This window comes from Poecilia formosa, unplaced genomic scaffold (assembly GCF_000485575.1).
Source record: "Poecilia formosa unplaced genomic scaffold, Poecilia_formosa-5.1.2 Scaffold183, whole genome shotgun sequence".
NCBI lineage: Eukaryota > Metazoa > Chordata > Actinopteri > Cyprinodontiformes > Poeciliidae > Poecilia > Poecilia formosa.
This window is the reverse complement of record NW_006800122.1, coordinates 1,117,162-1,133,611: the sequence shown is the minus strand read 5'-3', so window position 1 is coordinate 1,133,611 and position 16,450 is coordinate 1,117,162. Positions and strand designations below refer to the sequence as shown.

General features: G+C 40.2%; 1 protein-coding gene across 1 annotated transcript; it reads right to left on the bottom strand.

Moving 5' to 3' along the window:
• Positions 1–771: 771 nt before the first annotated feature.
• On the bottom strand, positions 772–15,227 carry kdm2ab (lysine (K)-specific demethylase 2Ab). The gene is made up of 23 exons (XM_007565874.2): positions 15,008–15,227; positions 14,570–14,608; positions 11,594–11,732; positions 11,351–11,429; positions 11,222–11,268; positions 10,680–10,858; positions 10,356–10,462; positions 10,137–10,230; positions 9,668–9,821; positions 9,397–9,512; positions 8,382–8,508; positions 8,001–8,278; positions 7,844–7,921; positions 7,465–7,719; positions 7,053–7,181; positions 6,682–6,768; positions 6,361–6,582; positions 6,228–6,257; positions 4,462–5,525; positions 3,161–3,324; positions 2,911–3,057; positions 2,063–2,278; positions 772–1,984 (listed from the first exon to the last, which is right to left on the bottom strand). Exons 2-23 carry the CDS (start codon positions 14,603–14,605, stop codon positions 1,803–1,805), a joined length of 3,930 nt encoding a protein of 1,309 aa, XP_007565936.1. The 5' UTR covers positions 14,606–14,608; positions 15,008–15,227; the 3' UTR covers positions 772–1,802.
• Between the last annotated feature and the right edge of the window lie 1,223 nt (positions 15,228–16,450).

Below are 16,450 nucleotides of genomic sequence, written 5' to 3'. Positions count from 1 at the left end.
GAAAACCCTGAAAAACAATGTTCACCCATCAGTTTAAGAGCTTGAAGTAAAGCACATCTGGGTTATGCAACACCAGGAGGGCTAACTAAGTAGCCACTCAAAAACAAGGATTTTGAAGTAGCCTGGTCAAAGTTGGGGCATAGGCCACCTCAAAATCCACCAAAGTGACTGTTTTAAAATAATTCGGCAAGAAGAATGGACCAAGATTGCTTCATAGCAGAATGAAGAACTCATTGCACCAAAGGGTGGCGCAGTCAGTTCTGAGTATTAGGGGGGAAATTAGGTCTTCATGTACAGTCAGCAAACTTTATGCTCTCAAAAAAAAAAAAAATTCAAACTGCATTTGTTACTTTTAATCCCATTAAAATTAGCTTGACAGGTTAGAAGTAAGGCGGAGTCGCCATTTCAACTTGGCAAAGATGCTGAAATCGATGTCAACTTTTTTTTATTTTTCTTGAAAAATAACACAACATGAAGTGAAAAAAGCTTCTGAAAATAATTACAATGCTACACGATCCGTTTATAATCTAAAAGAGGAAGCCAAAAACAAAAAACAGAAGAAAAAAAAATACACATTTACACAAAAGTAAATATTTATATAATTATATTCATTCTTAGGGATATGGCCAGGGGAGCAGTCCGGGAGGAGAGCTTTGTTTCAGTTTTAACACTTAAAGGAAACAAAAACAAACGAGCAAATTCTCCAAATAAAATCTTGCATCTCCACGCAGACAGAGACGAGTGAACAAATGTGACTACTTCCCCCTCTCCCCCCAATCCATTAAAAAAAAGAAAATTGTATCAAAGAGGGGCGGGGAGCAGTTTCATCTACAATATTTTTTGCTTTCAACGTCTGTACAAAAAAAACAAACCAATACGTGTTTCAAAATAATAGCACCTGAAGTTGAACTGCTGTTTGGAAATGCACCATTTATCTGTCAGCGTATCCTTGGCTTTTCCCCCACACTTATTACAACCTGCCCCATCGGCGGGGTGAGGTCTTGTTACTATGTTGATTGCCTACTCACACAGTCTTTGTACCTTCTCAAGCTTTACAACAATGTATACCCCTAACAACTGCTGCAATAAGTCTTTTAATTACAAAGCTGGATGCACAATGGTAAACACAGGCCATTCCAGTAGTCTGATGATTTTGCTTATGTCTAGATAAAAAATAAAAATAAAAATCTCCAAGCATAGCTGTTGTGCATAAAGCAAATGTTGACAATTTAACCCAGACAAGAAAAAAAAAAAAAAAATCTACTAGAAGCACCCAAATGTAGTTGAAGTCAAAGCGATTCTGTTTTGTCACAATGAAAATAAGATTTTATGATAGATTAGCATAATGGATCAATTATTTATATCCCACGGATGCAACTCAAAGTCTTTGCTAATTCTGAAAGGCAAGAGTTTGTGATGAGAGCCAACACTGGTACTTTTTTCACAAAAAAAAAAAAAAAAAAAGTCGAGGCGGCCATCCACAGGACAAACTGAGCTAGTTGATCAGTCTCCCATTCCAGTTAATGAAAAATTATATGCTCTTTCCAAAAGTTATGTCTAAAATGAACAGCAAAAAGGCTCCTGAGCGTCTCTGTAGGTACACAGAAAAAAACAAAAATAAAAGTAAGACGTATTGATCTTGCTCTAACACCTCCCTTTACCAAACACCAGTGAAGCAAGCAAGCGCTCCAGTTCAGACCCCACCCCTCCTGCAGTTCAGTTTCCCTGTAGAGACGGGTCCGGAGACGCGCCCTCTGCTTTTTGCATCTCAAATCACTAAAGCGCAGAGAGAAGGCAGGCGACTAGGATATCCGCTGGATCAGTTTCTCATCTGATAGGCAGTAGAGTGTGTTGACCGACAGCTCAGAGATGAAGGCCTCGCAGGCCTTTCTGGAGACTCCTTTGCAGCCTCGCAGGTCGAGCAGAGAGATGCACGACAGGCGGCGCAGATATTTCAAACACGCGTCAGTCAGTTTGCTGCAGCCTGAAGAGAAACGAAGGCAAAGGTTAAACACGAGGAAATGCAAACCGAGATGTCCGTCCCGCTCTCAGCATCGCTCACCTCCTAGGTTGAGCTCGGTCAGCGTGTTCCGGGTGGACGAGCCGACCGCGGTCAGCAGGTTGATGGAGTGGTCGGTGAGGCTGTTGCAGTGGGACAGATCCAGTTTAGTTAAATGGGGCATGTGGCGGATCACCAGCCGCAGAGTGGGGTCGCTGATGTCCAGACCTGCAAGCCGCAAGCACTGCATGCTCCTCAGCTGGCTGCGGTTGTCACAGCCTGGTGGAAGCAAGTGGAGAAAAAAAGTTGGAGAAGTTATGGTGTTGTGGCCTAAAATCAATACTCTCCTGGACCAAGTATTTTTACTGCCACTTTATTGGGGTTTGAAAAAAAAAAAAAACAATCTGCAAATAAATGAAGTAAACGTGCACTTAAAAGTTATAGAACAAATAAGCAGAAATGAACAAATTTAGAAGTATTTAGTAACGTTCTAATGTCCTCGCAGAACCCAAAATGTTCAAAATGTTGACGCTTTTAAGGGGTAATGAGCTGCTTCTCGACCAGCTCTACCAATACAGCTTCAACATTCTGAAATGTTCATTTTCTTAACCTCCCCATCTACTTTACTTCTTGTTGCAGACTGTATGGGGTGGAGTCTAAAGACGACAGGCTGTACACAGAGCAGCGTTTTAAAGGGACATGAGCATAGCCTTCCAATACAGACCCAAAGAAAGACAACTTTTCTTTTCATTTTTTTAAATACTGACATGGGTAAAATCATCAACATCGTCAAATTTTGGTGTCTGTTAAAATTTGTTCCGTCGCCCAGGTCTACATCAACTTTATATTAATATTTTGTCAGGCAGGTCTTGTAATGTACACCTGCAGTCTGAGGCGGCTCTTCTGCTTACCTGGAGGTATGACCAATTCCCTGATCTGTGCGTCTTTGACGCCGTACGCGTTTCGCAGGTCCAGAGAGCGAAGGAGAGGACAGCCGGTGGAGCAGAGAGCTGAAATCGACGACCAGGAACAACCGGACAGCATCAAGTCCTTTAGTCCTGCAAAATGGATAACGGGTCGCATTTGTTTTCATACTGTGGCACTACCAAATAAGAAAATCAAAACAAGGAGTCCAACAAGAGGCTTGTACTTGAGTCGTACCAGGCAGGCGGCCAATCAGCCAGTTGAGCTGTTTTTTGGAGATGTTCGTCCAGGAGAGGTCGAGTGTGACGGGTTGTCTCTTTATGATGCCTGTGAGGGCCTGAGGGGTCACAGTGCGCTTGATGCTCAGGTCAATTCGGGCCCAGAGCCTTTTATCTAAACACCTACAGACAAAAATAACTCAATAAAACATTTCTGTCAGGCGGCTTATTTCAGCAGATAAACCTATAATCCTTCCAAGAGGGGAAATGTCCCACGACTAAATTCATAAAATCAGGCAAAGATGAAATTTAAGAGCATATTTGCCTTAAATTTCAAGTTTGTTTGTAAAACAGAATGAGAGGTTAACTATGACTGAAAGGCAGATTGCAAAATGTATACTTTCAGTTTTTACAGATAAATCTCTTGGATTTTAACTGTTTAAATCCCAGCCACCATTTATAGCTTTTGTCCACAGAGGTGAAGTAAAATCTGTGAAAACAAGGGGCAGAACTTTTTTTCCCTCAACTATATCATCCTTACACATTGGAGGCAAGTTAAGTGAAATGTTCTTAGGTACTGCTTTTGTCACCTCACTACTCCTATAAATATCAAACAGCTGAAAGTTGCTCAATGTAATTTGATCAGAGGTCATAATCTGTCAGATTTCCTAAATGTAAACTAGACTACACAGGAAAAAGAAATAGTTTTCTGAAAATACTAATTTACCTATGAATATGAAACAAAGTACTTTTATGGTTATCTCTATAAATAAAGGCAATATTTCACTGCCAAGAAAAATGTACTAATTTTCATTGGTTCAAGCCTAAAATTATGTTTCAAAAAAACAAATCATGGGGGAGGAATAAGAGTACAAAGGGGTGTAAGAAAGAAATTACTTACAGCCTTTGTTTTGACACCCAAACTGCGTTTTGTTGCCTGTTAATTATCAAACTCAGAAAAGATTTTAATAAACGTTAGCATGTGAAATATGGACCAGATGAGTAAGAATCTGGGATAAATGTGAAACGGAGAATCTGAAGTTCACACTTTAGGGTGAAACCTTCTGTAGCTTATTGTTAAAACTCCTCATAAGTAGAAGTCGACTTGACTTCTCACTGATGAATGAAACCAAATTGTGAGCGACTCATCGTTCTGTAGCTCGTGTCTGCAAATTTAAATTGGACCAGAATGGACTCTGGTATTTACAAGACAAGTTGGCCAGAAAAGCAAAAAACGAGTTTAAGTGAGAGAAAATGAAAGGAGGTGAAACTAGTCAAACTGTTAATCGGATCTACAATAACTGTGTGAACAGGTCTTACCATTTGTACCAGTTCTTGCAGACCGCCATGCAGACACACAGATCCGTTCGGTTCAAGTAGCGAAAGACGGAGACCCAGACCTCCCTCTCACAGGTCGGCCCGCCCCCGCAGCTCTCCCTGTCCGCGTCCCCCCCTCCTTCCTGCAGGGCGGAGAGGGGGACTCTGAGATGATGAAGCTCAGTCGATGAAGAGGAGGAAGCGCCGTTGCTAAGTTTAGCTGGTCTGGTCGATCTCGTTTGTTTTGATGCTTCCAGCCTGTCCGGGTTGGAAGAATGAGAGTCTGTGTGTCTGCTCCGAGTGCGCGGCGGCGTCACCCGGTTTGTGTTTCGGTCCGGACAAGGCCCTCGATTTCTGATGGGGGGTCTGTGGAGGGCTTTGCTCTGGTTGGTTGCTGCAGAAGCTGCAGTTTGAGGGGCGATGGCCTCTAATTTCGGGACGATCGCTGAGGAGTCCTGTTTTGCTCTGGGCGGCTTTTGAAGCGTCACTTTAATGAACGAGCCGTCTTTGTCCCCTTTTGGAATGTCGTACTCCGTTTCCTCCTCTTCGTCGTCCTTTTCTCCTCCGTTTTGGTTGCCCAGTCCACTTCCACACTCGTCCTGTTCTGTGGCGGGCTGCCCTCGCCTCGACTGCGGCCGGTTCTCTTTATCCCCCACCCTCCCGTTGTTCAGCCCGCTCTCCTCTTCCTCCTCCTCCTCCTCCTCCTCCTCGTCGTCTTCCTCGCTGCTGCTGCTGTTGGTGCTGCTGCTGCTGCTGTCCTCGCTGTCCTCCTCCGGCTTGTGGTGTCTCCCTCCACCTCTGATGCCGCGTCCCGCTCCTCCTCCTCGCAGCCTCACACCTCTTCCGTGCCCCCTGCGGGGCTCTCCTTTGGGATGAAGCACCAGGCCGTGGGAGGACTTCTGCTGCCCAAACGATCCATTACCTCCCAGAATGCTGCTGTGAGACGAACCAGTTGCCCAACCAGAGCCCCGGATTTGGCCCTGAGACAGTCTGTTGACTGGAGAGTGCAAGCGAGAAATCATCCTGGAGCTCAGGAACCGGGGAGAGCGATCTAAACACGCCTGTTTCTTTGGGGGAAAAAAGATAAACAAGGATAAGACATTTTTTAAACACTAATTTCAATCAGTCAAATCTGAATGCAAAACAAAAGCATGGAATGATTAGAGCCAGGGGTGTCCAGAGTTTTTGTCACAAGGGGCAAAATCAGCAAGTTAAAAGGATCTGAGGGCCGAAGAAGTTCATTTTACCTCATCAACAAAAAGCTAAGAATGCAATAGTTTAAAAAAATAAAATAGTCATAAATTATTCTGCATAAAACCTAAATAGTTTTTCAGGTTTGCCTTATTAAAATGCATTTTGCAACTTTTCAAGACATCAATTCAAAAATATAAAGATATTAAAATTTTGTCAATTTTGAGAAATGTAGTCAGTATTTAGGTAATCGTTTCTTTGAAAACACCAGCTGGATTTAGCCAGGTTTAATAAACTAATTAAAAGTTTATTAAATCATTTAAAGCAAATTTAAATGATTGGTGTCGTTTCCAACATTTTCTATTGGAAGAAGATTTTACTTTGTGATAAAAACTTTGTAATTAAAAACACAAGGTTTGCATCAAACACCTGTGCTGGAGGCTGGGGGATTTGTATCATCTTTAATATGAAATTATGGGCAATCAGTTGAGGGGCTACAAATGGCCCCTGGACCACACTTCGGACACCGCAGGCTTAAGCACAATATTATAAACTGCAAAACAGCAAAAGTTTCTTACTCTTAAAAGTTTGCTCCTCTCCATTTTTATCTGGAAGGTGAAAAATTAAGAAACATTGAATTTTTTTTCTACAACCTTGTTTCAACAAGTAAAATATTAAATAGTAAACACTCTTCAAGTGCATCATATCTACCCTTTTCTTAAGTCTGTGCTCCAGTGCACTCTCTCGTTTGCGACTCTGTTGATGCTGTAGCAGCAGCTTTTGGGAGGGAGGGGGCGCCGTTTGTCGGCCGTGCAGTCGGCTTCGTTTCCCTCGACTCGGACCTTCCTCGCAAACGTCATCCTGATACGAACGTTTAGACTGTGGCATGAATGTGGAGCCCTCCGAGTCCTCACTCTCCTCCTCACTGGAAGACTGAACATCGATAAACCGGATGTTATATTTTAACTGGTTGGAAAAAAAATAGTTTCTAATACAATGAAACACCAAGAAACAGAAGCAGAAATCTTGTACCTCTGAGTCGGAGTCATTCCCTTGGTAACATCTGGGACACTCCCAGCAGCTGGGCAGGTCCTTGTTGATCTTCCCCTCACCGGGTTCCTGAAACGGAAACGCTAAAGCTCAGACACAAACACGACCAAATCTAGCAAAGAAATGCATCTTAGGCTTAGTATGACACCAGTCACCAACACGGTAATGCATATAGTAACAAGTCGAAGGTTGATCAGTGAATCCCAAACCAAAACAATGACATTTATGAATGAAGTATTATGATGCACCTGCCCCAGTGCTGAAAGGCATGTAGCAACTGATTTAATGTTTAATCTTTATTTAACCCTCTCCGTTTCATTGTATCTGCTTCTACGCCTGCAGAAAAGACTCACCTTAACACACTGACGATGTACGATCTGCGAGCAGGCGGTGCACTCCATTAAAGAGTACGTGCTGGGATCTGATTCGTCAAACTCTCCTTCTCCACAAACGGCACATCGGGCTGTGTTTGGCAAAGCAGGCTGCAAAAAAAATATATTATAAGAAACTTCTGCTCTCATACAGAAGATCACAAAAAATATAAAAAGCTGCTAAGAATCTTTTTTATATTAAAGAAAAAAAAGTAAAATCTCAATTTTGTCAGAGAACCTCAAGCTACCAGTCTCATATTCTTTAGAATCTAAAGAATATTTTTGGCATCATTTAACAGAATTTTAAGCTAAACGTTACCTTTTGAAAGTCCTGCAACATTATTTAGTTTTAACATTGTTTTATAGCACTCCATCAGTTTGCCTGTCATCTCACCATTAGACATTGCCTCATAACGCAGCTCTTTTTCATGCGTCCAGGACCACCAAATTTTCTCATGTCGTGACAGTACTGGCAGTCCCCGCACTCCTTCCTGCAGCAGGCGGAGCATCGCTTGCATCTCACCCGCCGGCGCCGCAGCGCCGAAATGGAAGTGTGTTTGGTAGACCGCTTAGATTTGTGCAGAGACGGACCCAGGCGGGGACGATAAATAACAGGTGCTGGGGGTGTTGGGGGCTGGTACCATGACGGCTACACCACAGCAGAAGAAGACGTTTGGAGAAACATGTTAGTAATGAGAGAATATTAACATGAATTGAGCTTTTAATATCACAGTGTTAAAACAAAATAGATATATTAAATATCCGTAACTCACCCTTTCAGGCCACTTGACGATCGGCTCTCCAGTGCAGGATAGTTTGATGTCGTCACCGGCTCGCTCCCTTAGAACAGCCTGGACACAACCAGGTAAGATGGAAAACATTTAAGCTTTGTAGAATGATATCACATTCAAGAAATGTACAGCTACCCACCCTCATGTCCTCCAGCAGCGCTGCAGCATTTCTGATTCCTGCAGGGACGCACTTTTTATGGGCTGGCAGCTCCTCCAGCTTCCCTAAAAGGTTCCACAGTCCCTCCAGTTCAAAAGGCGTCAGCACAGGCCGAGTCGTTCCTATTTTGTTTTCAAGCTCTTCATCGCCCTCCTCTTCCTTGATCTCTTCTACCTTCGGCTTTTCTTCATCCTCACCGTCGACCCCGTTGGTGCCGTTAATGGGGGGATCGTTACTTCCGACATCTGCGCGAGTCAGTCCTGAAAAAGAAATCAAAGACGAAATTGTTTCTACCCGATCCCGTGTGGGAGCTTGAAAACTAGAAAAACACAAAAGGAAAACTTTGTTTTCATTCATTCTTACCAATGCCGAGCGAGTATTTCTGGAACTCCGGGGTGAGGTGGGAGATGTTGGTGAGACAGAAGAGGTATCTCTCTACGACGTACCAGCACATCTCATAGTAGAACGGGTACCGGAACTTTGCTGGCACCTAAACAACGATGACAGAAATATGTACATATTTTTAAATAATTCAGCTCACCTCATCATTACTTTTGTTTATTTTCATAAAATTTATTTAGGTATTTATGATGTAACTGAAGACAAGATTTTCAATAAGGGTGCATTCACACCAGTCCTATTTGGTCTGTTTTAATCAAACCCTGGTTCGTTTGGGGAGGCGTAAATGCGTAATCGAGCAACAACAAAAAAGAGAAATCTGATCTGCCTACAACCTTGGTTCAGTTGAACTCTGGTGCGGTTAGAATACATATGTGAATGCCAAAGTGAAACCGAGACCGCTCCAAAAGCAGAAATGACTATAGCACAAGGCATTCTGGGTAAAGTCTTCCAGGCTATCAGGTGTTGAGACATCCTTAAGCTCCCATCAGCTTTTCCTGAGCCATGACCAACAGGTTCTGAAAGGTGTGTACTTCTACCAGCAATTCAAAGCTAATACGATAACAACTGTTGCCATTTGTCAGCAAGCTTCTTACATATTCCTATGTGCAGAAATAGTTTCTACTATCATCCAATTATCAGCAACAAATACCTTTTTCTATTTTAAGAACGATTGGTTGAAATCTTCTCTTGCATCCCAGGCAGTAGATCAGAAGTTCAATTGCAACATCGCCACAAGTTAAGTCTTGCGTTACACAATGGTATGTATGTACAAAGATTTACTCAACAAAACACACCAACTGCTGGAAATAAAGATTTAAGACCTTCAGTGGGGAAACTGTGAATCATGTGCAAAGACTCACTCTTTTGGTACAGTTGTGTAATCACTTATTATACACCTACTGAAACTTTGCCTTGCATTATAATAATAGTATAAAAAAACACTATCTGATAAGCTTAGGTATGATTTGTTTCTCACCCGTGTGCGGTCTTCAATATTGTAGATGTTGAGCTGCATGGGGATGTTAAAGCTGTGGAGAAAGTTCCCCCCGAACACTAAAGTATCTTCTGGAGTGTACACAGCATGGATCCACCCTGCAGCACACAAAACATTCACAATAAATGTGACGATCAAGTGCGTTCTTCTTCCACTTTTATCTAACCAGGGTAAAACTCCTTGTTTTACCCTCTCATGTTCAATAAGAAGAAGCAGATGTGTTTGCTTGACCGTCGTTATTGGCGTAACAGACCTGACGGGATTATGAAGGTGTTGCCCTGCTGGAGCTCTATCCTCTGGCAGTCGTAACACTTGTCTCCCAAGAAGATGTCGCCCTGCTTTCCCGATAAAACCCAGTTCTCATACATGTCCAGGTTCTGAGGCGTTGGTGGAATCAACCAAAACACCTGCAATAATATGAAAATGTTCATAGATGATAAATACAGAGTTTGAATCATCTTAAATATTATCTCCCAAACCAGATTAAACTTAATCATGTCTTAATCATCAAGCCTTAAAAACCGTCTCCACCTCAAAACTATTCCAGCTTAGCAAAACGTTCAACAAAGGCGGGTATACAGAGGTCACAAAATGAATTTGGAACCAAATTTTCATTTTAATTTCCACTAACAGGAAATGAAAGGTGATGTTAAGAAAAATTGGCCTATGATCAAATACAGCAAAAGCTTTCCTTTTTTATACAGCATCATGCCAAAACTGACCTTTGCCCCTCGCAGAATGTGGTACCAGACTGAAGTTCCCCCAAAGTCAATGTGGAAGTCTGTGAAGCAGCCCTGCACACTCATGAGACAGTACCTGAGAAACAAACACAGCCAGTTTCAGAAAACAATGAAGCAACTTTTCTTAAGCATCTATGTACTAGAAATGTCCAGTAGAGAACTTTAACTGAAGTGAATCAAATATCCAGGTGGTTTACTCACTTCTGTACTTTGGGATAATGCATGTCTATAATGGCATTAGTGGAGTCTCTCTGTCTCTCCTTCAGATGACGAGGCCACATGTTGTCCACCCAGTCAATAAGGTCCACCTGGACAGAGGAGAGAAGAAGATGATGCCAATGTGTCTTCACACTTATTTCTACCACTGCCAGCCAACAGGATTTCTTTTTGCAAATAAAACGCAATCTAGTAAGTGTTGCCATGGCCTTGTCAAACAGTCAAAAAGTCAAAAATATGTTAAGTTCTTTGTTATGCAACTGTAAATATGTGTAAAGATCTAAAGTGTGAAATGACTTTGGTCCTTACTGATGCTGGTCGTTTGACCAGGTTCTCCAGCCTGGTGTGGCTGAACTCCAGGCTGATCACATTGTAGAGTTTCTCCCTTTCCGATGGCGGCGTCTCGTAGTAGCGTCGCCACTGAGCCATAGACATCTCAATTCCCTTTTGGGTATTCACATCCATAACATCTACAATCCGTCGACTGCCTGCAGGTCAGTTGACAAGAGTTCAGCAAATGACACCTCCATAAACGAAGCTAAAATTCAGCCCTGGAATAACTTCAGTTTTGAGAAGGAGGGAAACTTCAGCAGCCTAAAATACACTAAGCTAAAATAATTAAATAGCAATTAAATTTGTGACATATGTTTTAAAAAAGGTGTTGTATAAACTTTTAAATTGTAATAAATAAAACGTTAGACATAAAAATTGAGCTCAATTTGTCTTTTTTCAGGAAGAATTGATGACATTTAGCTTTCCAACATTTTAAAATAGTTGATCCTAAAGACGAGCAACAAGCCTAAGAGAAAACGGTCAAATATACAAACAGAATACAGAATTCAAGAACTTACCGACAAATAACTTGACATCACTCACACTGAAATCTGGGTCTGGCATTCTGTAAGACAGAGTCGTTTTTTTAATTTTTCTAATTCTCTTTAAATGATATTATGAGATGAAAGATAAATACACCGACTTACTGTATACCGAGCCCATCGGTTGTCTTAAAAATAATGGGGTCCCTGAGCCCTTCTCTCTGTATATATTCATATGTAAAATCTATCAAGGAGATGGAAAAAGCAAAGAAAATGATTTAACAAACAGGACACACTCCTGTGTTTGTAAGTTTCACCTACAAGTACAGAACAAACTGACTTAAAAATAATTGCACTGCCTTTACACATCCTGAGTGGATCCATTTCATTTACATGCGGGCATCTCACCTTTACCCTCCATGTGTTTGACGAGATCACTGCCAAACCTCTCACACTGCAGCTTCTCATCCAGGTCAAAGGTTCGTTTGCCTTCGATCTCATCATCTGAGATTCCATCATCCTGGTACTGCCTTCGCGGAGCCGTCCGCTGAGGAGGAAAAGTGGATTTTAAAAGTCAGAACCGATTTGAGTGACTACAATATCAGCAACAGTTTAATGTGTAGGTGGGGGAAAGGGATGGAGAATTTAGCTCCAGATGTTCTCTTGTTTTCTTTTGTGCCCCGAATTATTTTTAAATTCTTTGATGCCACTTTTCTCACTTCCCTTTTCCCTTCTGTCATCTTGGTGATTGTTTCCAATAAACGCTGTTATGTTGTGATAGATCTCAGCTCATTCAATTATCAATCATGTGATTCTGTGAAAGAGCAAGTTGGATTTTTTAAAGTCTAAAGTCCCCCAGGATTTCTTAAAGTAACTTATTTTGAGCAGACGGAAAAACAAAACAGAGCAAAGGAGCAACTCTGGAGACCTTGTGAATGACATTTAAATATAATTCACACCAACACTGAACTACAAGTTCCTATAAATCATTTAACAGACACTTTCTGGGCTAAAAATGATCATTTTCCAAATTCCTTGACAAATCAGCGCCACAGCAACTAATGTAAAACAGAAAACAGCCGCATGAGCAAATAAGATGCTAATTAAAAAAGCTGTGCTCCAAACCGCAACTGGGATAAAAGACTATTTTATCACTTGTTCTGAAAAAACTAATTTGGAAAACAGCATGAAAGATCTCAAACACAAAAGGAAAGTCAAGTTAATTTCAAATGAATACAAGGATAATAGAAAAGATTAGAACAGTGTTTATATACATCCTTTAAAAAGGTGCATTAGCAAACCTTTTAGAAGAACTGAAGGTTAAAACTAACAACTTCATTTGAAAGAGCAATAATTAAAAGAAAACTAAAATTATACCAATATTGAGTGTGTAGGTTAAACAAGAGAATGGCTTCAGCAGCTGGACTTTGTGAATAAATTTTGCCTTTCAATCTCCAGTGAGACTTGTAAAGAAAAGATTGCAACACAAGAGCACAAAACATGTCTGGCTTAAATGTGATGGATATAGCAGTAAAGTATTTTATGAAGAATGTTGTGTTTTATGTGGCTGGAATAAATTCTTAATTAATCTTCAGCAGCTCATTTATTCAGCACAAAGGCCACATTTGTTACTTTACAGCAACATAAAAAAGCTAAAAGGCACCTCACTTTTTCACAATTGTTATGATTAAATTCAAGAACTTGGACAAAAAGACTGTCACAATTTTTTTTAATTGAAACCCGACCATCTGGGCTTTAGTAAAGCAGCTTGAACTTGGACATAAAAATCTTGACAGTTTGGTTGAGAAACATTTCAGACATGGTTTCATCAAAGCAACGTTTCCACTTTGATTTGTTAACAAGTATGAAAAGAAAACGACCAATTATGGTTTGAGTTTGTTAATCACCAGGAATTCTTTAAACAGAAAATCACAATAGCAAATAAAAATATTTTTAGGCAACAATTAAAGCAAAAGCATAAGGTGCGACAACTAATTGACGAGAATCAACAAATTTACTTTTAATTGGCAGGTGAAATTATATTAAACACAAAAAAACAGCAACTCTTCGTCCTGTTCATGAAACACTGTAAAACTATGAACTAGATCAATTTTCATTCTATAAATGCATCAACAACAAGTTCTTTGACTTATTTTTGTAAAAACAGATAACATCCACTTTAATTCATAAATGGGTATATCCTTTTAAGCTTTTTATTTTCTTTTGAGTTCAAAACTACTCCCTCTGCCAGTGAACCCGCAGCATACATTTTTCTCCATGTATGCTTCTCCAAGGTGCTTCTGTCATCAAAAACCCAAACACAAAGTTGGCCAAAATCTGAGTATGCAGCTCATCCCTTAAAGGAAACCATAACTCACTGTCAGAACAAGCTTGATCCTGTATTTCTAGCAAAAACATCAAGCACAGACAAACCGATAGCAGCGTGCCTACTTACAGCACATGGAAAGATACTGGATAAAGCTTGTTTTTGATCTTCTCTAAAATCATGATTAGTCTTGAACTGTAATTCTAGATGAAGACGAAAAATCAATTCGCCTGAGATCACTCAACCAGCTGCGGCATCACTTCATGTTGCACACAAAGAATTACCATAATACGATGGCAGGAGTTAATCTTCTACACACTGCCCCCTTCGAGCCCCCCTCCCACATGAAGCACTGTTTGGCCAGACAGATGGATTAAACCCCTCCACCCCCCTTCCCAAATATGTGCTTTTCTCACACCAAATAAACTATTATTTAAGCTTAAATTTGCTTTAAGAATGAAGAGCATTCCCCACTCTTAGAAACTGTCAATATACAATGCAATCAAACCAGAACTGCCTAATTATGCTAAAATTTAGAAAGGGAACAAACAGGAAGAAGTGTTATTCATCAATTTAACTTGCAATTACATTAAACTCTTTGAGAAATTGAACAAGTGAGTCAACAGAAAAAAACCCTATATTTCCAAGCTTTCTAAAATGATGTTTAATAACCCCCCGTCCAGAAACTATTAAGATAAATATTTTTAAATATATTGTCCAGGTGGACTTTTATTGCTTTAAATCTGAAAGAAAAAAGGGTTGTAAAAGGGTGAAACAAGGTCGCTGAACAAACGCTATCAGGGTAGATGGTGAACTTGACCTTCTATTGAACCCAGGGTCTTTAAACAAGTTCATTACAACCAAAACAGAGAGGCTTCTGCTTGGAGTCAGTTGCACAAAAGAAGCCGGTCGTTTCATTCAAACACACCACACAAAGGTTTCACAATTACTAGCAGAATACGGCTACATATATATATGCAGGGCAGCAAATGCATCTTAGACGTATTATAAACAACTAAAGTGTTTAGGAGAGGTAGCATCTTGGCTAAGTTACTTACCAGTCGTTTGCTGTACCGTGTGTGAGGATCCTCCATAGTCTGCAAAAGAGGAATAAAGTTAAATCTCTAAAACGGGCAAACTAAACGCTCAAAGGCATTGCTATAATGTCACATATTTCTTTAAAACTAATAGTCTTCTATTTGAGCCGGGGCTCACTGCTAGTTCTAGCCTGCTACTATTGCATTAGCCAGCGAGCTAAAGCTAGCATCACACGATTGGTTTTGTCTACAATATATTCTTATTTTTCAAATTGCTAAGGGTCGAAACTGACAGCAACATAGTTAATGAACTAATATGTGTCGCTATAACCAAACGTCAGCTGAGCGGGCAAACTAGCTTTGCTGACAATACAGTTCTTAGGTCGTCGGCTATAAATGATGCTAACTAGCTAGTTGTCGCTAGCCCGTCTACGGTAGTTGGGAGCTTTTCATCATTACCTTTATGTTTAAACTCCGCTAAGACGGTGTGGTGGAAGTAATGTGTCCCGACTAACGCGTCTGTAGCCTCTGGATACGGTTTCTCCCCATGTTATGTGGAAAAAAGCCCAGTATTTTTGAGGTGTTTGTTATTGTGCGATAAAAGTTAGGAGCTATCGACGGTCCGGGCCGCCGCCATTTTCAGCTGGTTAGAAAACACACACAAACACTCACGCACACACACACAAAAAGGAAAAGATTTAATCCCCGCCCCCTTCCCTGTTCACCACCAGACTGGAGATTAGCATGAGCTTCCGTCATTGGACACAGCAGGTGCTATTTAAAAAGCTATTACAATACATTAACATACAGGAGTGTTTTATTTATTCACCGGCTGACGGATAGGTTACTTCGTTTCATTGACGTCCGGATCAGATTCGACAGTAATTTTGATTAGAAAGTAACAAACAAAAGAAAGAAAAACAAACAAAAACTATATATCATTTGACGAGTTTCGATTTACAGCAAATTAAAATACTAAATTTAAAAATCTAACCATCATAAAACATTTTTAATAATGGTGGATGTAATGAAAACAATACAGACTTAAAAATTGTTATTTTCTAACGATAGTTTTAATCTGAGAAATTAGCTGCGTCAAAACGCATAATGTAATTTACTGAAAAAATATATTAACAAAATACAAAGAAAGTAGATTAAAATAAATGAATAAATGTATACAAACACATTATATTTTTTAAAAAAAACGTTCAGAAATCAGTTTGATATCGGAAATGTTTCGAGATTTACATGACTGAAATATTACTCTGACAAATGGGGGGAAAATAATCATAGAATTTACCAAAAAACAAACAAAAAAAATTCACAGTTTTAATCTCCTTGCATGATCTTTTAATATTGGACACTCTTTTATAAATGAGTAAATCATTACATCTTCTGTATTTCTGAAGATTACAGAATCAAACCTTTAAATTTTATTCCAAATTTACTGTTTAATATAAACAGTTAGGACTCTCACTTATGAAATTCACAAAGCAACCCTGAGTACTCTTTTGCATTTACTTTTTAAAAAAGTTTGTCTTTTTTATTCTCTGAAAAAGGACATTTAACATTTTTTAATAATTTTGACCCTTCCAGTTTATCCTCCAAATCCGGATGAGTAAAACGAACGCACCCCGCTCCAGGTCGAGCAGATGGGCGGGGCCTCTGAGCAGCGGCGAGATGGGGGATGAAATTAGGTCAGAAGGCTCACCGGAGGCTAAACAGCAGAGCATCAGCTGGACCAGATCTGCACAAATGATCAATGCTACAAGTATTTATTTATTTATTTATTTTATTATTTTCCCTTCAGCACGTATGGTCAGCTGATGCAAATGGTTCACTGAAGGACTGAGGCATGCACGGTTCTTGGTTCACTGTAGATTTCCTTTTATTACATAACAG

What these genes read in the sequence shown, in the direction of transcription:
- kdm2ab (XM_007565874.2), bottom strand. Translation starts at nt 14,605, where the DNA reads ATGGAGGATCCTCACACACGGTACAGCAAACGACTG. An exon ending in ACATTCTGCGAGGGGCAAAG is followed by an intron (nt 9,822 to 10,136) that starts GTCAGTTTTGGC and finishes ATATTATTGCAG; the next exon opens with GTGTTTTGGTTGATTCCACC. An exon ending in TACATCGTCAGTGTGTTAAG is followed by an intron (nt 6,769 to 7,052) that starts GTGAGTCTTTTC and finishes TTTCCGTTTCAG; the next exon opens with GAACCCGGTGAGGGGAAGAT.